Source organism: Daldinia loculata, assembly GCF_022478755.1.
Source record: "Daldinia loculata strain CBS 113971 unplaced genomic scaffold F4817scaffold_17, whole genome shotgun sequence".
NCBI classification, from domain to species: domain Eukaryota; kingdom Fungi; phylum Ascomycota; class Sordariomycetes; order Xylariales; family Hypoxylaceae; genus Daldinia; species Daldinia loculata.
The window spans coordinates 534,169-551,192 of record NW_026054871.1 but is presented as its reverse complement, the minus strand read 5'-3'; the positions used below and the strand labels follow the sequence as shown (position 1 = coordinate 551,192).

Below are 17,024 nucleotides of genomic sequence, written 5' to 3'. Positions count from 1 at the left end.
TGACACCGGACGATTGGATGATATTCATCAAGCTGGGCCTAATGGTAATGTGACTGATGAGTGCGTACTGGGCCGTGAGAGTTTGACAGGTGCAGAAGTGTTACCTGCACTGTAACGGAAAAGCGATGCATACCTACATGTACACAAGTCAGGCAGGCAGCCATTATGTACCATAGTAGGTAATAAAAGTGATAGCAATGCCATATTTTGTCAGGGATGAGCTGTCAATAGGAAGATCCCGGGTTCGGAGTTTTTTGGTTTGAAAAAATCCCCTTCTTACCCTGGGGCCTGGGCTGGACCTAGGGTGTGACAAACTTGAGTCTTCAAGACCCCTCTCGGCGCCGTGCTAACATCCTAGACGATACGGGGACCAATTAAAAGCTCGGGTACCTTCACTCTTCGCACTTAAGGATTGGACTTAAGGATTGGTATTTATTTTTCTTCGCCGATCTAGAAGCGGTGAATTCTAGAGCTTTGGAGGAAGCTTTATGAGAAAGCTAGGTAGGTTAAGCATTTGAGAGTTTCTGTGGGACGATGAATTGGTAGCAATGCGAGAAAAGCCCGAAGAGACTTAACAACCTGGCCAGGTATCTACTTCACTCGCTCGACTTTCTAATACCTTACAATGAAGTCCCTCGACCCCTCGGGGTTACGTCACGTCGGAAAATGGCACCCGGATTCTCGCAACGTAGCACCCGGTTACAAGCCCTAGACGATGCCCTCAGCCCTGGGCGAAAGTGTGCTGCGCTCTGAGTAATAGTGTTGATATGTAAGAGGAAGGATGTTGAGATAGTAGCCTTAATAAAAGCCCAGTTGGGGTAATTTATGTAAGGAGGAAAAAAAGAAGCTTTTAATACTCGAAGCTGCACAGGAGACTTATACATGTATGAATTAATCAAAAGTATGCACGTAGCATGTACCCAAGTACCTATGTAAATGCTATTAAGGTTCCTATATTAATGAGGTTTATGAATTAGCGCGGGTAAACATTTGATACATCTCGATGCTCGATGTATGGATGTACCTACCTATTTAAGTTGATTATCCGTTGCGACTTTGCCCAGCAATACCAGCGGATCCCGCCTACCAAATGTATGCGTACATAGTGTGGAATATACATAGAACCCGAGAAGCTTTAACCCTGGCTTTGCCTACATAGGCTGCTAGGGTAGTCTTGTTTGTTCTTGCCTGGCAGCCTGGTAATTCCGTTCAGGGCTGTCTGACTTGCTAGGATGTTTAACCTCTGATCCACGGCCGATCCAAAACATGTATCGCATTCGCTTATGTAAAAACCTATGTAATCCGTAAACTACATGCATGTTAACCCATGTTAAAACCCATGTCAATCTACGTACCTTTCACCCCCACACCAAACTGACGATTGGGTCTAAAGGAAAGCGGGGAAGTTCCTATTCGGTAGCATTCTTTTTTTTTTTTTCATGTCTCTTTCGACATTGGACGAGTTTCAAACAACCCCCAAGTCTCCGTAGGTGAAATACCTACGTACCCGTACCTAACATACCTCCCTATTATGTAGGTCTAGGTATGTATTCTAATAAGAAAGCAGAAGCGTGAAGAAGGAAATAAAAAATAAAAAAGGGAAAGCCCCCATGCAGGCATGTATTACTAATAGATACATGAGATATTCGGTATTAGACTGGCAGACTGGTCACTTACTGGTCACTTTGAAGGATTTTGATTAACCAACGCTTCTCACATCTCAGCCTCTCTCAGACGATACAAGGTCGGATATACCGTATAACTATTGCCGAATACCGTGAGACCCCATCACGGCTACCTACCCAGCTCTTGGTTCCCCCTTCTGAGCTTCAGCACTCTCTGCTTCTTATCGAGTATTCTCTTTGCATAGTACCGAGTAACTTAACTTATATAAGATAAAATCGCGACTCAGCTAGACTATATTATTCAAATCTTGTTATTGGTGGTTGGTTTTCAAGTTATATTAAACGTTGTTACAAAAACGCCGTGCGCTCGCCGCCGATTTTCGATCTCGAAGGCACGTGAAGCGTCTCCGTCCGGACTCGGTGAAAATCCGCCTCGGGGGCTTCAGGAACGAAGTTAGCAAGATCCGGAGTGGCATCGAGCGATCCTTTTATACAAGTGGCGGACGGGATAGAAGGGAGAAAAAGCAAAATTAATGCCGCTAGTCCTAGCATGATCATGATCCTTCTTGTTCCCCACGACTTTGACGAATTGCTTTCCCTTTTCGATACCTGCCAGCCGCAATATTGACCAACGGCGGCTGCCAACTTACGGAGGCAAACGACTCGGCACGCGCAACTAAGACAATACACCACTCTGATTTGTTCGTTCAGCTTGCCTATCCTGGAGTTTTCGCACAATGGTTTATTGTGGAAAGGCTTCTCAGGGGTGTCAAAACTGTCGAACCCGACGTATAAAGGTGCGTATGCGCTCACAACCTCACCAAACACAAACACATTAAACACATGCATCCGCCTTCCCTGTCCTGTCCTGCCTTGCCCTGCCTTGCCCTGCAGCTGAGGCAAGATGTACTAGGCGGCATCATATCCGAGATGCCGCAAGGTTCAGCTGTGTCGTCTGCATCCACCTCAATCGATCCAATCGGTCGGGACCGTAATAGATGAACTGGCCCATAATTAACTAAGAGATCGTAGTGCGATAAGAAACGCCCAGAATGCTCACAATGCATTCGCGTGGGCAAGAAATGCCCGGGTTATCGAGACCAGTTATCTCTTATGTTTCGAGATGAGAGTAGCAAGGTTATACAAAAAGCACATGCCCAATGGGGCTCTTCGGGGTCTCCTGCTGAGCAAAGCGGAAGTTTCGTTTCGACTTCAGCCTCGGCCTCAGCGTGGACAGACGAGTCGTCGAGTAGTGCTTCAGATAGTCCGCCGGAGAGTAGTTCGTTGCCGCCACCTGAGCTTGTTCCCGCAAAGATACCTAAGAAGGTAGATTTAAATATGGAACAGCAGGGCCTGCAGTTTTACATCAATCGCTATCTTATGCACCATCCCGACTCCCCAAGAACAAGCGAGCAGGTAGCGACGTATTTTTCGAGGGCAGATGCCGCCCAGAACGTTATGATAGCCGTAGGTCTCGCAGGACTGTCTAACCTGCTAGGGAACAAGAATATGAACCTAGTTGCGCGTTCTAAATACGTCGCATCTCTGAAGCAAACCGGACAGCTAATTGCTAGTAATGATCCTGCAGGCCTTGTAGCTCGCCTTCGGAGCGTCGTAACGCTCGCTTTATTTGAGGTAAATTGATACCTGGAAATAATTATATTCGAGTACGTAACACTTACTATATATAGGTCGTCCAAGGTAAAGGATCTAGAGTGGCAGTGGGTTTAGCTAGCACACACGTTAATGGGGCAGTGGCTGTATTGCGATCTGTACTACCTCTTCCGCAGGCCCCTAATGGAGGTGTGCATGGTATATTACAATTATTATTTTCAATGGTATTGTATTTGCCATATCTTATCTCATCTACCTACTAACTATCCTAGTTCATTCCCTATCAAGCGACAAGCACGCCTCTTCCACCTGGTTTCTTCGAGACTCTAAAATTCTGTAAGCAGATGATGCAAGGAGTCCCAGAAAGTTGTTCTGTCGATTTGGCTCTCGCTATGGTTCGACTTCTCCAACTGTCAGCGACATTCGAGCACACAGTATACACCGACGGGCGTCCGGCCGTAGATGATATTATACGACAATTTATTCAATTGGATAATACGTTTGATGGCTTGGAAAGGCGGCTCCTAGAAGTTTTTTCCTTTACGGAAAATAGGGGAGAGTATCCGCCAGAAGCGGTCTTTCGCGGAAAGTGGCACAAGTATAATGTGATATGGGCTGCCAGGATATGGAATCATTACCGTTGGGCTCATGTTCTCACTAACCAAAAGCTTGTCAAATTTATGAGCACCTATCCTATTTCGAGCAGTCGAACCCTACCAGCTCCTCGGAGAGTAAAATGTTACGCCACTATTGAACGACTAGCCGAGGATATTCTTATAAGTGTACCTTCACATTGGCACCATCCAACGCTTGACCCCGAAGTGACTCGAGAGTTTGAGGCGGATGGATATGGCAATTCTGGAGCGGTAGGAGTACCCAGCCTTCTCTGGCACTTAAAAGTCGCTGGTTGCGCTCCGAACGTCCCGCCGGAGTTTTGGGACTGGGCTTATAACGTGATGCAAGTGGTTTGGAGGCAGATGGGAATGTTACACGCAAAGGCCTTGTCAGAAATCATGGAACAGCACCGATCCAAATTAGATAAAGAGGTGGTCGGGCATAAAGTAAAGTTAGAAGAGGAGGACGGCCAAAGGCGGATATAATGAATGACTTGGATGTTGATTATATATAAGCGCTATATCTGGAAAGGCATCTATGGGCGTGGCTAAGCTATGGGGAAGTACTTTGACTTGGTGATTTAGTTATTGGGTATATTTAGGGAGGGCATATAGGCGAATGGCATTATACAGGTCGGTAAGACTAGGTTTTCAAAAATACCCTCAAAGTTATATTCGTCTGCAAATAACAGTTCACTTGAATTATTTTCAGCCTTTTGATGAAAATAAGTATCTGAACTACATCCTAATGTAACTACAAGTACCTTATGTACCTACCATTAGGTAACTTGTGGGTCCGTGCACAAGAGACACTCTCTGCGGTAATTCTACGGGTAAGCTAACGAAGCGATAAGATCTTATCGGGGCGTCTTCAAGTGGTCCGAGAGCCTTAGCTTTAACGCCTCTTCAATCATACATACAACAACTGCTATCTATCTTCAAACTACCTATCCATAAGTCGTTACCTACGACGTTTCCATCACCTCTTATTTAATCTGTGCTAATAGCACCATCCTATAACCCATACAAAAATAAATGTAACCGAAAAAAATTCAAATACCTATCAAAATGGTGAGCGGCGGAGAGGGGCGCAAAGGTATGTAGTAATTCGCAGACTTGACTGCGCAGCGCGCCGTGTTGACACGAATGCTCGCCCCACGTTCTAGGTCCCGATGACGAAGGTACAATTAACGTCGCCTCAAAGAAAGTCATACGAGATAGGCCAAACGGTATAATCAAACTTAAGAAGCCTGTACCGAAGCAATTAAAACCCGGCAATTGGAGAGATGGTAGCGTTGCCGATGGTACGTTGCGCCTAAACCCTATACTCTCTTTGGAGCGCCAACAGCTTCTAAGTATTATTCTATTATGTAGATGATAAGAAATCTAAACCCTCCGAGAACCCTTCCGTCATCGTTGGCGTCCCGTCTCCCGGACCCGTGGTCAACCAGTTAGACGAAACCTCCCGCGAGACCTTTGCGACCGGACGGCCTCTCGAAGATAATCTTAATCTCCAACAATGTAAACACTGCAAAAAGGGCATTATCAAAACTGCAGCGAAGGAACATATTGCGCAATGCCTACGAATCAAGAAAGAGAAAGCCCAGCGCAAAAAAGAGGCTAGGGAGGCGAGAGAACGAGCAAAGGAACAAGCGCGGGAAGAGGAAGCTCGCAAAGCCGACGAGGATGGAGATGCTAAGATGAATGATGACAGCGATGATGATGATGACGGTTCGCCCGAGAAAAAGGGAACTAGTGGGAAAGCAACTAAGAAGGTAGGTGGTAAGAAGCCGGACGGTGAGCCAAAGGGCAAGAAACGAAAGGCCGACGGTGATGCCGAGAAGGGACCAAAGAATAAGAAAAAGAAAGAGGAGCCGAAGCCAAAGGTTCCCAAGCCTAAAGGTACCTATCTAACCACTACGCATCCTTACCGTCGAACCATATCAGTCGTGTCTAACTGATCTAGGCCCCGTTGATGTTGAGAAGCAATGTGGTGTTATATTGCCCAACGGGCAACCATGTGCGCGATCTTTAACATGCAAAAGCCATAGCATGGGAGCCAAGCGTGCCGTCGCCGGTCGATCACTTCCTTACGATATGCTACTTGCTGCGTATCAAAAGAAGAACCAGGCGAAACAACAAAGTAAGACATAGAACACTGGTTAGGCATTTAACCATGACGACTAATAGGCAACAGAGGCCGCATTGGATGCAAACGCTCCATTAGAGGACGACGACGACGCTAATGCCGGACCAGTCGACTCTGATGAGGAGACTGCTGCTGTCATGAGCGCACTAGCACGATGGAATCCACAGCCCGTCTTGCCGCCGCCCGTTTTTGAGCCTATCAGGAGAACTTATCAACTAGCGCGTCTTCGTGAACAGCTCCACACGGCAACCAATGGCGGGCGTACCAACATATTCAAGGTGGTTGGATTTGGTGCTCAGAAGCTCCCCGAAAACCATACCGATACGAATATGGACCTAGACGACGCGCCAGGGGAGCCAGACCTAGGAATGATGGGCGCGATGGGCGTTCGACGGTCCTCAAGTTTTGGCATGCAAGCCAATTCACGACGACCGTCCGTAGCAAGCCGAGCTTAGGACCGGCTGCTCTCATGCGGCATATCGTATGAGGAAATCAAACAAGGATATCAAACGAGGGTCTAAACGAGGGTTCAGCTAAAAAGAAGGTCGTTTGAGCTTGCATTCCCTTCTTCTGGCAACAATATCTTGGTTGGAATCAGCCAGCGTCATCCCCGTTATAACTGCATGTACCTCCTATAGGCTTGTGCCCCCCCAATAACGGCATGTAAACGAGGTTGGGTAAGTACCCGGGCAGTTAGGTAAATGCATTTGGGTGGGCTAGTCATTATCATCATTATCATCATCATCACGATTAGGCGTTTATTGGGGGATACCAGAGCAAAGCAGGTGGTTTTAGGGTTTGAATTTGTTTAGCAGGAAAGCGACTTGGGGGCGTTAGGTGAAGGTGGCAAGGTCAGCAGGTATACCATGATTTGCTACCTCCTTGGTCCGGCGTTGAATTGTTTTTGGTGCGATAGGCCGTATTTAGAATTCATATGATACCACTCAGCAAATTCCAATAAAGAACATAACTGGGAATAGAAGCTGTTTAGGTTGAGAGTTGTGACGGCACACGTGTCGGTGCCCGAAGTGGCGGTAGGCCTAACCTAAGGGCTGCACAGCGGGATGGAGCATGAGGACCCTGTACACGTGTAAGCTTGCCAATCTCTCGGGTGCCTTTTCCTGGCATCCTATAGGACATTGTAGACTCAGGGAAGCCCCTCGTGCAAAATGTGTGCGGTAGACATCCACAAGCAAAAGGATTGGAGACGAGTCGTCTATGGATAGCTAGCCTCGAAGTTTGGATATACAATTAGGAAGAAGAGGTAAGGATGGTAAGGATGCAGGGCAGGGAATGTCCATGTATGTAAGCATAAAGGGGGGTGGAGTTGGAGTACTATACTATTTACTCGATATCTTTTACGTACTATGCGGAACACAACATATATTAGATGTCTTACATGAGGTATGGTATATATATAAACTGGCTATGAACTGGTCATGACGTCGTCGTTCAAGTTGCCCCCTCTTCGCTCGAGCCAGCTCGCGGCTCGGTCACATCGCGAAGTCTTCTCTCTCATACGCATCCCATACCCACGTCTAACACATACCGACACATACTAACACACAAACAATATGCCGTCGGCCTTGTGCGACATCGTCGACCCAATGGCGAATAAACAAATAATTGCACGGTAGACGACATGGTTGACTACATAATCTATATACAACCTAGTGGGTTTTTGTCTCCTTCTAGACACACGATCAGCTACCGACCAAACTTCTTGGCACCATAGACATTGTAGGGTTACAAGGCAACGTACATACACGGCCACAAGGTCTCATCCGAGATTCGGTTGGTGTGGTAGCTGCTGACGATATTTTTTTTTGTGTCCTGTTTGTCCTCGTACTGTGTTCTAGATCTTCCCGGAACCCAGATCGGAAGGCTTGTTCTTCGATATAAACCATACGGTTCCTTTTCACCTGTCCCCCTTCTACCACTTACAGCGCTGGGAAGGAAACCAACCAACCATGCCATCGCCAAGCTTCGCCAATTACACAGGCACACCAGCAGTAGCAACAGAAGCAGCAGCAGCAGCAGCAGACAAGTTCCTCCCGGCCCTACACCACGCCGTCTCGGGCTCCGCCGGCACGCTCATCTCGACATGCACTCTCTACCCTCTCTCTCTAGCGATTACCCGCCTCCAAGCTCAACGACAATTTCGTCGGGAGGAAAGACTCAACAGCAGCAGCAGCAGCAGCGCCAGCAGCGCCGGCGACACCACTCCCACAGGTCCGATCGGGACCGGGACCGGGCCCGGGGCACCTCCGGGTCCGGCGCGGGAGTCTACGCACGCCGGAATCACCGAGGCCTTTTCGCGGATCTGGAGGTCCGGTGGCGGGCCGAGAGCGCTCTATACTGGCCTAGCTCAAGACGCAGCCAAATCTGTCTTGGACTCTTTCCTCTTCTTTCTCTTCTATGAGTGGTTCCGGAGCGTCGGGCTCGCCGCCGGTGGCCGTGGGCGGAGGAGGAGAGGGGATAGGTCGGTGTCGGGGCTGGGGCTGGGCGTCCTTGAGGAATTGGCTATTGGTGTGGCGGCTGGTGCCTGCTCGAGACTCTTCACGACTCCGATCGCCAATGTGGTCACCCGCAAGCAGACGGCCTCGCTTGTCGACGGCGAGGGGAGGGATGCGGATGCCAGCGTCCGGGAGATCATCGAAGCTATTCGGAAGGAGCAGGGTCTCGCGGGGTTCTGGTCCGGATACTCGGCTAGTCTGGTGCTCACTCTAAACCCGAGTATCACCTTTTTCCTTCAGGAGTTCCTCAAGAAAAAGACCGTCTCAGCCGATAAATGGGATAACCCCGGCGCACACATGACGTTCCTCCTCGCGGCTATCAGCAAGACCATCGCCAGCACCATCACATACCCGTTCCAAACCGCCAAGACCCGACTGCAAAACGGCGTCCCGGCCGCGCCCAAGAGCCCGAACGGGGATGCAGCACAAGCCCCCGAGGGAGCAGTCGAGGCCCCCACGCAGGAGACGCAGACACACCACGTCACCTTCGACGAGCCAATATCTCCCAAGACAGAAGTCCCCCGCAAAGTCTCCTTCAAAGAGAACGTCGCACCGCCGGAGCGGCTCCCCAGAGGCGAGAGAGACTACAAATCGGACGCGCTACGGGCGGTCCAGGACTTCGGTAAGAGCAGCGTCTTCGGCACCGCCGTGCAGATCGCGCGCGCCGAGGGCGTCGGGGCCCTGTACGACGGCATCTTCGGGGAGCTGGTTAAGGGCTTTCTGGGCCACGGGACCACGATGTTGGCTAAGGATGTCGTGCATAAGCTGCTTTTTAAGCTGTACTTTGTCGTCGCGGGCGTCTTGGCTGAGATCCGGGCGCGCAGGGCTAGGGCTAGGGCTGGAGCTGGAGCTGGAGTTCGGGGTAGGACTGAGGCTAGAGCTGTTGTTAGGCCGGTGACTAGGACCGAAACTCGGACTGAGACCGTGGTTGAGACTGTGGTTAGGAGCGCGCCGGAAGCTAGGATGGAAGCTGGGCCGGAGCCTAGGGCTATAATTGAGGCCCCGATGGCCCCGATTAAGGCCCGGTCTAGCACTCCACCACCTCCGGTACGAATGTCCTCGCCTCCGCCATCGCCGCCGTCCTCATTACTAGAATCACCACCACCATCACCACCAGCGTCTCTACCCGAAGCGCCAACACCACCCCCTCTCGAATTCGAATCCGAATCCGAATCCGAACCCCCCATCCCCTTCGCCCTCCCCCCTCCTCCTCCACCACGCCTACCCTCCCCCCCACCACAGCGCTCCTCCCCCTCTCCCCTCCGTCTAGCATCTCTACCGCCTCGCCGCCCCCCAACCCCTCCGCCCTCAGAGCCGCAGCACCAGCTCCACTCGCTCCGGTACCGATACGAGCGACTCCCGTCTCCCCCGCCGACGCCGTATCCCGCGGCGGGCTACGGCTATCGCTGGAGTAGTAGTCCGCGGAATCATAGCGGGGGACGGTCGTTTCTGGCTGAGGACGGGGATGTGGATGTGGATGTAGAGGATGGTGGGGGGAGCGTGGTGGCGAATATGATTGATAGGACGCAGAGGGGGGTTAAGTATTATTGATGAGATGAGGATGATGATGATGATGATGATGATGATGAGGGTTAATATTGGGGTGGGGTGGGGTGGGGTGGGTGTTGGGGGAAAAAAGGGGGGGGTCTGTAAGAATGGGCTGTACGAGGTTTGTTGGACAAGTGTCTGTTCTGTCCACCATGCGTACATCGATCTATCTTCCTCTTTCCGTTCTTTTTCTTTTCTTTTGTCCGAGGGGGAAAAGTCTATTCTGCTGCTTCACGAATAGGCTAAGACTGTCATTCATCTCTTTCCTTTCCTTTCCTTTCCTTTCCTGTTCAATCTCCTTGCTGTACTCGGACACCGGAGGGGATTCCAAAAGACGGGTTTGTTTGTTTTGGGCATTCGGGGCCCTGGAGTTGGGGAATTGTAAATCTACCTAGGTACATGTTTGCAAAAGGTCGGGAGGTGGCGCCGGTCGAAAAGAGTGTATGACAGGCGGCATCATGTACGAGGTTTACGATGATTCAACTTTGGGCTGGGCTTCGGAATGGGAATGGGAATGGGCTATGGGGAAACAGGATATGGTATTAAGCATAGCGTACGGCAAGATGGGTCGGATATACATAATGTGTTTTCCGGTATTGGTAGCGGGTGTCAGCTCGTTGCTATACTCGAATTAATTTTAATATCATAGTTATAATCGAGTTCCATGTTCTTTCTACATATGATATCGCAGTCAAGTCTAACACTGAAATGCCACACCAGACTTCTGCACCTGGTTTACGCCTCCGGCCGAAAAGCCCGTGCCCTCGCTCCTTAGCTCGACTAACCCCGGCCGTATCCTCTCCTTATCCTTCTTCTTGCTCTTTTCACTACCCCCATCATTACTGCCCTTCTGATCTGTAAGGTCTGCCTCGCAGACATAGCACCGTAAGCTCCCAGCATCGCCTGCTGCTGCGTGTGGATCGTGATGGTGCCGCGAGGGTCGCATAAACTTATCGACGCAGTTACGGCACAAGACATGGCCGCAGGGCTTCGCGAGCAGTGCTTTCGAAGCATTGTTTAGTCCCCTCTTGCACGATGGACATATACGTATGCGCTTCTTCCTGTTACTTGGACCGCTGCCGCTCTCGCCGCCTCCATCTTCCTCTTCGGTGAAGTTCACTGTCACAAGTGTGTGTAGTGAGTACGTATGTGGACTGTCGTCTTTTGACGCCGGGCATATGGGCGTGCTCTTCGTCTTCTTGGCTACCTCGTGAAGCGCATCTTTCGTGTTGGAAGATGGTGTTATCGAAGGCGTCCAAAACGACGGCAACACAGGTTTCGTTGCCTTCTCTTCGTCGATTGCTTTCCGTGCTTTTGCCCTGTCTTCTTGCGCTATCCGCACTAATTCCTCCGCGTCTATTTCGAACTTGCGCTTCTTCCCACTACCATTAGGTAGCTCTACTGCCGCCGGTGTGCTGCTCTGATTGCGACTATCGATTGATCCTTTCCGAGTAGTATTATCGTCTTTATTAGTGCTATTACTCCTCGCCTTTGCATCCAGACCAATCTGTGTCATCTCAAATTCGCGAACAGCGCGCTCGCGGGCTTCTTCCTCCTGGCGCGCCCTTTCTTCCAAGGCTTCACGCTCCCCCTGCTCGCGAACTTTCTCGAGGCGCTTTATCTCCTTCTTCTGGGCCAGGATGTTACTCAGGGCGCACTCGCGGCAGAAGATATCACCGTGCACACATGACACAGGGTCTTGGGCTATCTCAAGGCACAGCCCACAGGACGAGAAGGGGAGGAAGCTTTCGCGTGACAGTCGTGCCGTCGTCGAGCTCCATGCTCGTTTGGCGAGGTCCCGCTCGTGGGAGGTGAAGACGGCGCGCGACGTGTTCCGCTTACCTAGAGCGAAATGTGTTAGTGATATCGTCTATCTCCTTAGGATCCGTCAATGCAACTTTTAGAAAATGGAGGTCTTACTGTGGGACATCTTGAAGATGGTACTTGAAATAATTATAACAGATACTTTATTATTTATCTAGTTAGTAGAGTTCATGTTTGATGTCGCGAACATTAAATAAAGTGCAGGTGGATAGGTCTACTTGTATCTGCAAGGCTCGAGGCGTAACGTAATGGAAGTACCTAACCTAGGGATTCAGGTACTTGTCCAGGTATTGATGTACTGTAACTACAGGGGTCTATCAACGTATCGTTATCTCCCTGCAGATGTAGCAAGAAGCCGTCATCGAATTCCGCGTTAGTTACGGAGCGGTACCTTCTCAAGTACATATAACTACCTAATTACCTGGTACCTGCTAAATACTTCGTACATATACCGTAGCGGCAGTGTATGGGTTCTAGGAATCATATTTCTCATTCTAACCTTTGTTATGGCTAATACGATAGTTTACGAAATAATCATTTTTTTAAAAATAATCATTCCTTGTAAAAAAATGATTCCTTAGAATCTAAAGCTTTGATTGGCTAGAATAAGTGGACCTTAAGTCACATGACCTCAAAAAAGCTTAAAAATCAAAAAAGCTAAGAGGCCTGGGACTCGAACCCCAGGCTCCTAGCCCCACCACAACATCCCCGCTAATGCAATGCGGAAGTGTTTTAATTGAGCTAGCTCTAATGGGTGGCCAGTCCACTAATGCTGAAAGTTTAGTCGTTTTTGAACCTTATTACCCACACTTTCATTTTTTTAATATTACAATAATATATTGGGCCAATCAGAGAAACTATTCCTATATAAGCAATAATATCCTATACAAGAATCATTCCACCCCCAAAATATGATATCTCAAAACCACACTTTGCCGGTATGGTACATAGTAGTGCTTTTTTGCGCTCGCGCTGTTACACCTGATTTTTCTTTTGGCGTCCCCATCGTGCGAACCCGCCTACGGAAACTTCAAAACATCATGTAGTCTCTCCTTAAGTAGAAGTCATTATTTGCTATGCCGTCGAGTTCCAACTGCAAAAGTCAATGGCATCTCACGAAGTCGACATGTCCAATTCCAACCCCAACAAGCTGCCTCTTCAGCAGCCAAGTCTGCCCTGGCGCATGACTTCTTCCGTTATTATGGGCCTAACTGCGGCCCTCTCTAGGGGTTTCTTATATGGTTTGAATTCGGTCGAGGTAACCGGTTTAGAGCGATTCTTGGAAGTCTTGGACAAGAGGAAAGATGTCGAAAAGAGGCAGAGAGGTCTCATTACTGGTGGGTGATGACGGGCCTCGTGATAGTATGAGAAACTAATTTTACATCAGTTTCAAATCATGTCAGTGTGTAAGTAGCATATACCTCAATATTCATAATTCTATCTTATAAATTAATCCATCGCCTAGACTTGATGATCCTCTCATATGGGGGGTTTTACCGTTTAGTTATGCCTTCAATCCGTCTAATCATAGATGGGGTATGGGAGCCCATGATATATGCTATAAGAATAAGTGAGCGCGCATCTCTTCACTCATATATATCCTCTCCTCCCGCTAACATATATAGCTAGGCTACTTGGATCTTTTTTCTATGCTGGTCAAGTATTACCGACTCATAGGTCAAAACACTCACCTCATGGGGGACTCTTCCAGCCTACAGTTCCCCAGGCGATTCGACTTCTGTCTTCATCGCCGTTCACTACTCCGACACCAGCTCCCTTAGAAGAGTCTCATGACATATTAGATCCGTTTACTTCGGGGGGTATGACATTCACTACTACTGGCACAGACCAATATGTCGCGCCGTCTATATACTCCCAAAACCGGCATAGTTGGGTCCATGTCTTCCCCGAGGCATGCGTACATCAGCACCCGAAGATGTTCTTGCGTTATTTCAAATGGGGCATTTCACGCATGATTCTTGAGAGCGAGCCCATGCCCGACGTGCTACCCATGTTCATCGACGGCCCCCAGCGCGTCATGCCCGAAGACAGGGGATGGCCACGATTCCTTCCCCGTTTCCCCGTCAAGTTCCGGGTAGCCTTTGGCGAACTCCTAGACACCGAGAAGAAATTCGGGGACCTTCGCGCGCGGTGGCAGGAGCTCGTCCGCAAGGAGAAAAGGGGCCTAGCAATGGGCGAACTAACTGACGAACTTAAATACGGCAAGGAAGCCGTGAATCTAAGAATCGAGGTCGCGAGGAGGGTTCGCGAAGAAGTAGCAAAGGTTCGCAGGAACATGGGATATCCAGAAGAAGAGCCACGTTTCGAGTTAGCAGAGACATGGGCCCAGGAGCCGACTGAGGATCGCTTCAAGAGTAATGTTGATGACAGTTTAATCAACAAGAGGAAATAAATCATCTTGATTTGGCTATTATTATAGATTTCAAAGCTGAGCGTATCGTAGAGCAGTAGGTTTTAGAATAAATTTAATGACCGAATAGATATAGGGGCACATAACAAACATTTGCTACGGTTACTAATAAATCTTGATAGGAAGGGATTCATGGGATAGGTACCGGTGTTAGGGTGACTTATAGCAGGTCCCCAACCAAGAAAATTGATCAATTACTATAGAGATTGCTTGATCCCTATTTATATATATTCATCGTATTCTCTTAAGAATAAGTAGGCCAAAAGTAAGTTAGGGTTAACCAAGTAACTTCTATTATTACCTTCAAACCCCCTATTGTTGCACAATATAGTTAGCACCACCTTCTCACTCTCTAGAATCCAATTAGGTATCCTATAAACGTGACTCGTAAGTCCCATGTCCATAATTCACATACATACAGGATTAGTTTCAAGTGTACAACAGTAGATGGAAGACTCGAATCATCGGGTATATCCCTTTCGGTGCCTATTAATAGTAATGGATCTTTCTCCCAATCCCTATAAATGCAGTCGTTATCTATGAGCGTTATGACCGTCAGTGCCCAAACGCCTGCCTACCCGTAACCCTTCCGTGCTGCATCAGGACATCAAGTTCGCTACCTGCTAATCCGGCTACCAACCGCTCCTCACCTTCGTCATGGCTATTCTATAACCGCAAGACGATGAAGCATAAACCCAACTCGCTATTTGATAACCCATATCCGTGCTAAGCGTATCTCAGACTTCTAGACACAAATCGCTGGCCCAACCTGCAACCTAATGTCAACCATAATACTAATATCCCTGATCATAAACGCCTTGCGAGGGCACGGCTGGAGCCGCAAAGCCTCTGGCTTGGGCTTGGGCTTGGGCTTGGGCTTGCATTGCCTGCTGTTGCTGCATTTGGTGTTGCATGGCCAAGTCGGAAAACCAAGGGTGCTGTAATGCGTCGTGTGCGCTAATGCGGTGCTCCGGGCGCAGAACTAGCATCCGTTGCAGGAGATCGATTCCGAGCTGGTCAATCTGAGGCAATATAGCTCTAAGATCCTGCGTGGCATACATTTGAATGTTCGGCTTGTACTCGGGGAACTGTGTGATGCCGGGCCAAGTCCTTTCTGTAGGCGTGCCCATTATGCGGAAGATACGTATGATTTGGTCCTCATTTGTTGTACCAGGGAATAGTGGCCGACCGGTGTACATTTCGGCCATAATACAACCTGCCGACCATATATCGATACTGGTGTTGTAGGTTCGACTACCTAGTAAGACGTCCGGAGCTCGGTACCATAGTGTGACGACTTCGTTTGAGAAGGTATTGACAGGAATACCAAATGCTCGCGCTAATCCAAAATCCCCAAGCTTGAGCTGGCCCTTCTTGTTGATAAGCAAGTTTTGCGGCTTCAGATCTCGGTGGAGAACTCTGTTCTTGTGGCAAAAGTCAATGCCCTTCAATAACTGAAACATGAAGGATTTAATAGTCATAGGCTTCAAGGCGCCCCTATCGCCGTGAGTATCCATGTACTTCTTAAGGTCTCCGTCCAGGTATTCGAATACAAGCATAAGCTTATTCTCGGTATGAATTACGTCGTAGAGCGCTACAATATTCTCGTGTTTTAGCTCTTTCATGAGCGAAATCTCTCGGATCGCAGTTGACGGAGTGCCTTCTTCAGAGTCAAGGTGAATCTCCTTGAGGGCGACAAGTTCGCCCGTCTGGCGGTTCCGTCCCTTGAAGACCTATTACGCCCATATAAGTTAACAAAGGATATCCTGTCACGATTTCGAATGCATTAGGAGAACGTACCGTAGCATAGGTACCCTCTCCCAACTTCTCGAGCTGCTGGAAAGAGCTCGGATGCCTCTTTGCGTCCATCTTGGTATGAGTCGGACGAGGTCGAGAGGTATAAGTAGGGTCAAACAATATACCCCCAGCAGTACAAGTCTTGCTTAAAAGGTCCAAAGTCGTTGGTTGTTTGCGAGGGTTGTCTATGGGGGGAGTGGCGTTGGAAGTCGTGGTGAAGGTAGGGGGAGAGGAGAGTTAAATAGCCTTGTCGTAATACAAGGCGCGGGTTCTAGGCTTCGATGACGAGAGACGAGAGACGAAGAGGCGCCCGAGAAATTTTATTAAGCGACAGTAAATGTAATCTTGGCAAGACTCTAGGGTGAATACGGCTGAGCTAGGGCGCTTAATCTTCAGTAAATCATCCGTTACGTATCCCTCAGGATTTAAAGGGTGGATTAAAATGGTAGGTCGGCAGGTCGGTAAGGTCGGTAAGGTCGTTAAGGTAGGTCAGGTATATTCTCGGATTTCCGTTTAGCGGTTGAAGTTGAGGGGCAAATGGACAAGAATGGACGACATGAGCAGGGGGGGGAGATGGATTATGGCGTACATACATAAAATTGAATGTACATACTTTATGTATATACTTATGTACATATGTAAGTAATGCAGAGAGGTACGAAGTACGAATATACATGTACGTATGTACCTAACAACATTGAAACCTAATAAACGTAATCCGTACATACACAGGCCACTGACCATCCCTGCACACCACACTATCCAATGTCGAGTTTCACAAACACCCAAGTGATCGCACCATCCGCAACTCAACAAGCCAAAAGTGGAGGTGTACAAGTAGGTACGTCATTCCCACTCTGGTGAATATAATAGAAACTAAGTTATACTCTGTATTGGCTTGTACTT

At 48.8% G+C, this 17,024-nt stretch overlaps 6 protein-coding genes across 6 annotated transcripts; 4 read left to right on the top strand and 2 right to left on the bottom strand.

The window, feature by feature from the left end:
* The first annotated feature begins 2,281 nt into the window (after window positions 1-2,281).
* Window positions 2,282-4,558, top strand: F4817DRAFT_334334 (uncharacterized protein). Its single transcript, XM_049302881.1, has 4 exons — window positions 2,282-2,422; window positions 2,658-3,260; window positions 3,317-3,463; window positions 3,512-4,558. Exons 1-4 carry the CDS (start codon window positions 2,363-2,365, stop codon window positions 4,337-4,339), a joined length of 1,638 nt encoding a protein of 545 aa, XP_049160294.1. The 5' UTR covers window positions 2,282-2,362; the 3' UTR covers window positions 4,340-4,558.
* Window positions 4,559-4,772: 214 nt separating this feature from the next.
* On the top strand, window positions 4,773-6,979 carry F4817DRAFT_334329 (SCA7, zinc-binding domain-containing protein). The gene is made up of 5 exons (XM_049302880.1): window positions 4,773-4,949; window positions 5,020-5,157; window positions 5,228-5,755; window positions 5,820-5,996; window positions 6,051-6,979. The coding sequence occupies exons 1-5, from the start codon at window positions 4,922-4,924 to the stop codon at window positions 6,455-6,457; spliced, it is 1,278 nt and encodes a 425-aa protein (XP_049160293.1). The 5' UTR covers window positions 4,773-4,921; the 3' UTR covers window positions 6,458-6,979.
* Window positions 6,980-7,733: 754 nt separating this feature from the next.
* F4817DRAFT_68679 (mitochondrial carrier domain-containing protein) lies at window positions 7,734-10,129 on the top strand. The gene has a single exon (XM_049307765.1). It carries the CDS (start codon window positions 7,973-7,975, stop codon window positions 10,067-10,069), a length of 2,097 nt encoding a protein of 698 aa, XP_049160292.1. The 5' UTR covers window positions 7,734-7,972; the 3' UTR covers window positions 10,070-10,129.
* Window positions 10,130-10,732: 603 nt separating this feature from the next.
* F4817DRAFT_68653 (ENOS interacting protein) lies at window positions 10,733-12,147 on the bottom strand. The gene is made up of 2 exons (XM_049307764.1): window positions 11,987-12,147; window positions 10,733-11,908 (listed from the first exon to the last, which is right to left on the bottom strand). The coding sequence occupies exons 1-2, from the start codon at window positions 11,994-11,996 to the stop codon at window positions 10,764-10,766; spliced, it is 1,155 nt and encodes a 384-aa protein (XP_049160291.1). The 5' UTR covers window positions 11,997-12,147; the 3' UTR covers window positions 10,733-10,763.
* Window positions 12,148-12,740: 593 nt separating this feature from the next.
* On the top strand, window positions 12,741-14,469 carry F4817DRAFT_334321 (uncharacterized protein). Its single transcript, XM_049302879.1, has 4 exons — window positions 12,741-13,227; window positions 13,278-13,296; window positions 13,356-13,460; window positions 13,520-14,469. Exons 1-4 carry the CDS (start codon window positions 12,996-12,998, stop codon window positions 14,301-14,303), a joined length of 1,140 nt encoding a protein of 379 aa, XP_049160290.1. The 5' UTR covers window positions 12,741-12,995; the 3' UTR covers window positions 14,304-14,469.
* A 67-nt stretch (window positions 14,470-14,536) lies between these two features.
* Window positions 14,537-16,683, bottom strand: F4817DRAFT_334320 (protein tyrosine kinase). The gene is made up of 2 exons (XM_049302878.1): window positions 16,122-16,683; window positions 14,537-16,054 (listed from the first exon to the last, which is right to left on the bottom strand). Exons 1-2 carry the CDS (start codon window positions 16,188-16,190, stop codon window positions 15,116-15,118), a joined length of 1,008 nt encoding a protein of 335 aa, XP_049160289.1. The 5' UTR covers window positions 16,191-16,683; the 3' UTR covers window positions 14,537-15,115.
* Window positions 16,684-17,024: the final 341 nt, after the last annotated feature.

What these genes read in the sequence shown, in the direction of transcription:
- F4817DRAFT_334334 (XM_049302881.1), top strand. Translation starts at nt 2,363, where the DNA reads ATGGTTTATTGTGGAAAGGCTTCTCAGGGGTGTCAAAACTGTCGAACC. An exon ending in GTCGAACCCGACGTATAAAG is followed by an intron (nt 2,423 to 2,657) that starts GTGCGTATGCGC and finishes AAGAGATCGTAG; the next exon opens with TGCGATAAGAAACGCCCAGA. An exon ending in TACAATTATTATTTTCAATG is followed by an intron (nt 3,464 to 3,511) that starts GTATTGTATTTG and finishes TAACTATCCTAG; the next exon opens with TTCATTCCCTATCAAGCGAC.
- F4817DRAFT_334329 (XM_049302880.1), top strand. Translation starts at nt 4,922, where the DNA reads ATGGTGAGCGGCGGAGAGGGGCGCAAAG. An exon ending in AGATGGTAGCGTTGCCGATG is followed by an intron (nt 5,158 to 5,227) that starts GTACGTTGCGCC and finishes TCTATTATGTAG; the next exon opens with ATGATAAGAAATCTAAACCC. An exon ending in AAAGGTTCCCAAGCCTAAAG is followed by an intron (nt 5,756 to 5,819) that starts GTACCTATCTAA and finishes TAACTGATCTAG; the next exon opens with GCCCCGTTGATGTTGAGAAG.
- F4817DRAFT_68679 (XM_049307765.1), top strand. Translation starts at nt 7,973, where the DNA reads ATGCCATCGCCAAGCTTCGCCAATTACACAGGCACACCAGCAGTAGCA.
- F4817DRAFT_334321 (XM_049302879.1), top strand. Translation starts at nt 12,996, where the DNA reads ATGGCATCTCACGAAGTCGACATGTCCAATTCCAACCCCAACAAGCTG. An exon ending in GATATATGCTATAAGAATAA is followed by an intron (nt 13,461 to 13,519) that starts GTGAGCGCGCAT and finishes ATATATAGCTAG; the next exon opens with GCTACTTGGATCTTTTTTCT.
- F4817DRAFT_334320 (XM_049302878.1), bottom strand. Translation starts at nt 16,190, where the DNA reads ATGGACGCAAAGAGGCATCCGAGCTCTTTCCAGCAGCTCGAGAAGTTG. An exon ending in GAGAGGGTACCTATGCTACG is followed by an intron (nt 16,055 to 16,121) that starts GTACGTTCTCCT and finishes TGGGCGTAATAG; the next exon opens with GTCTTCAAGGGACGGAACCG.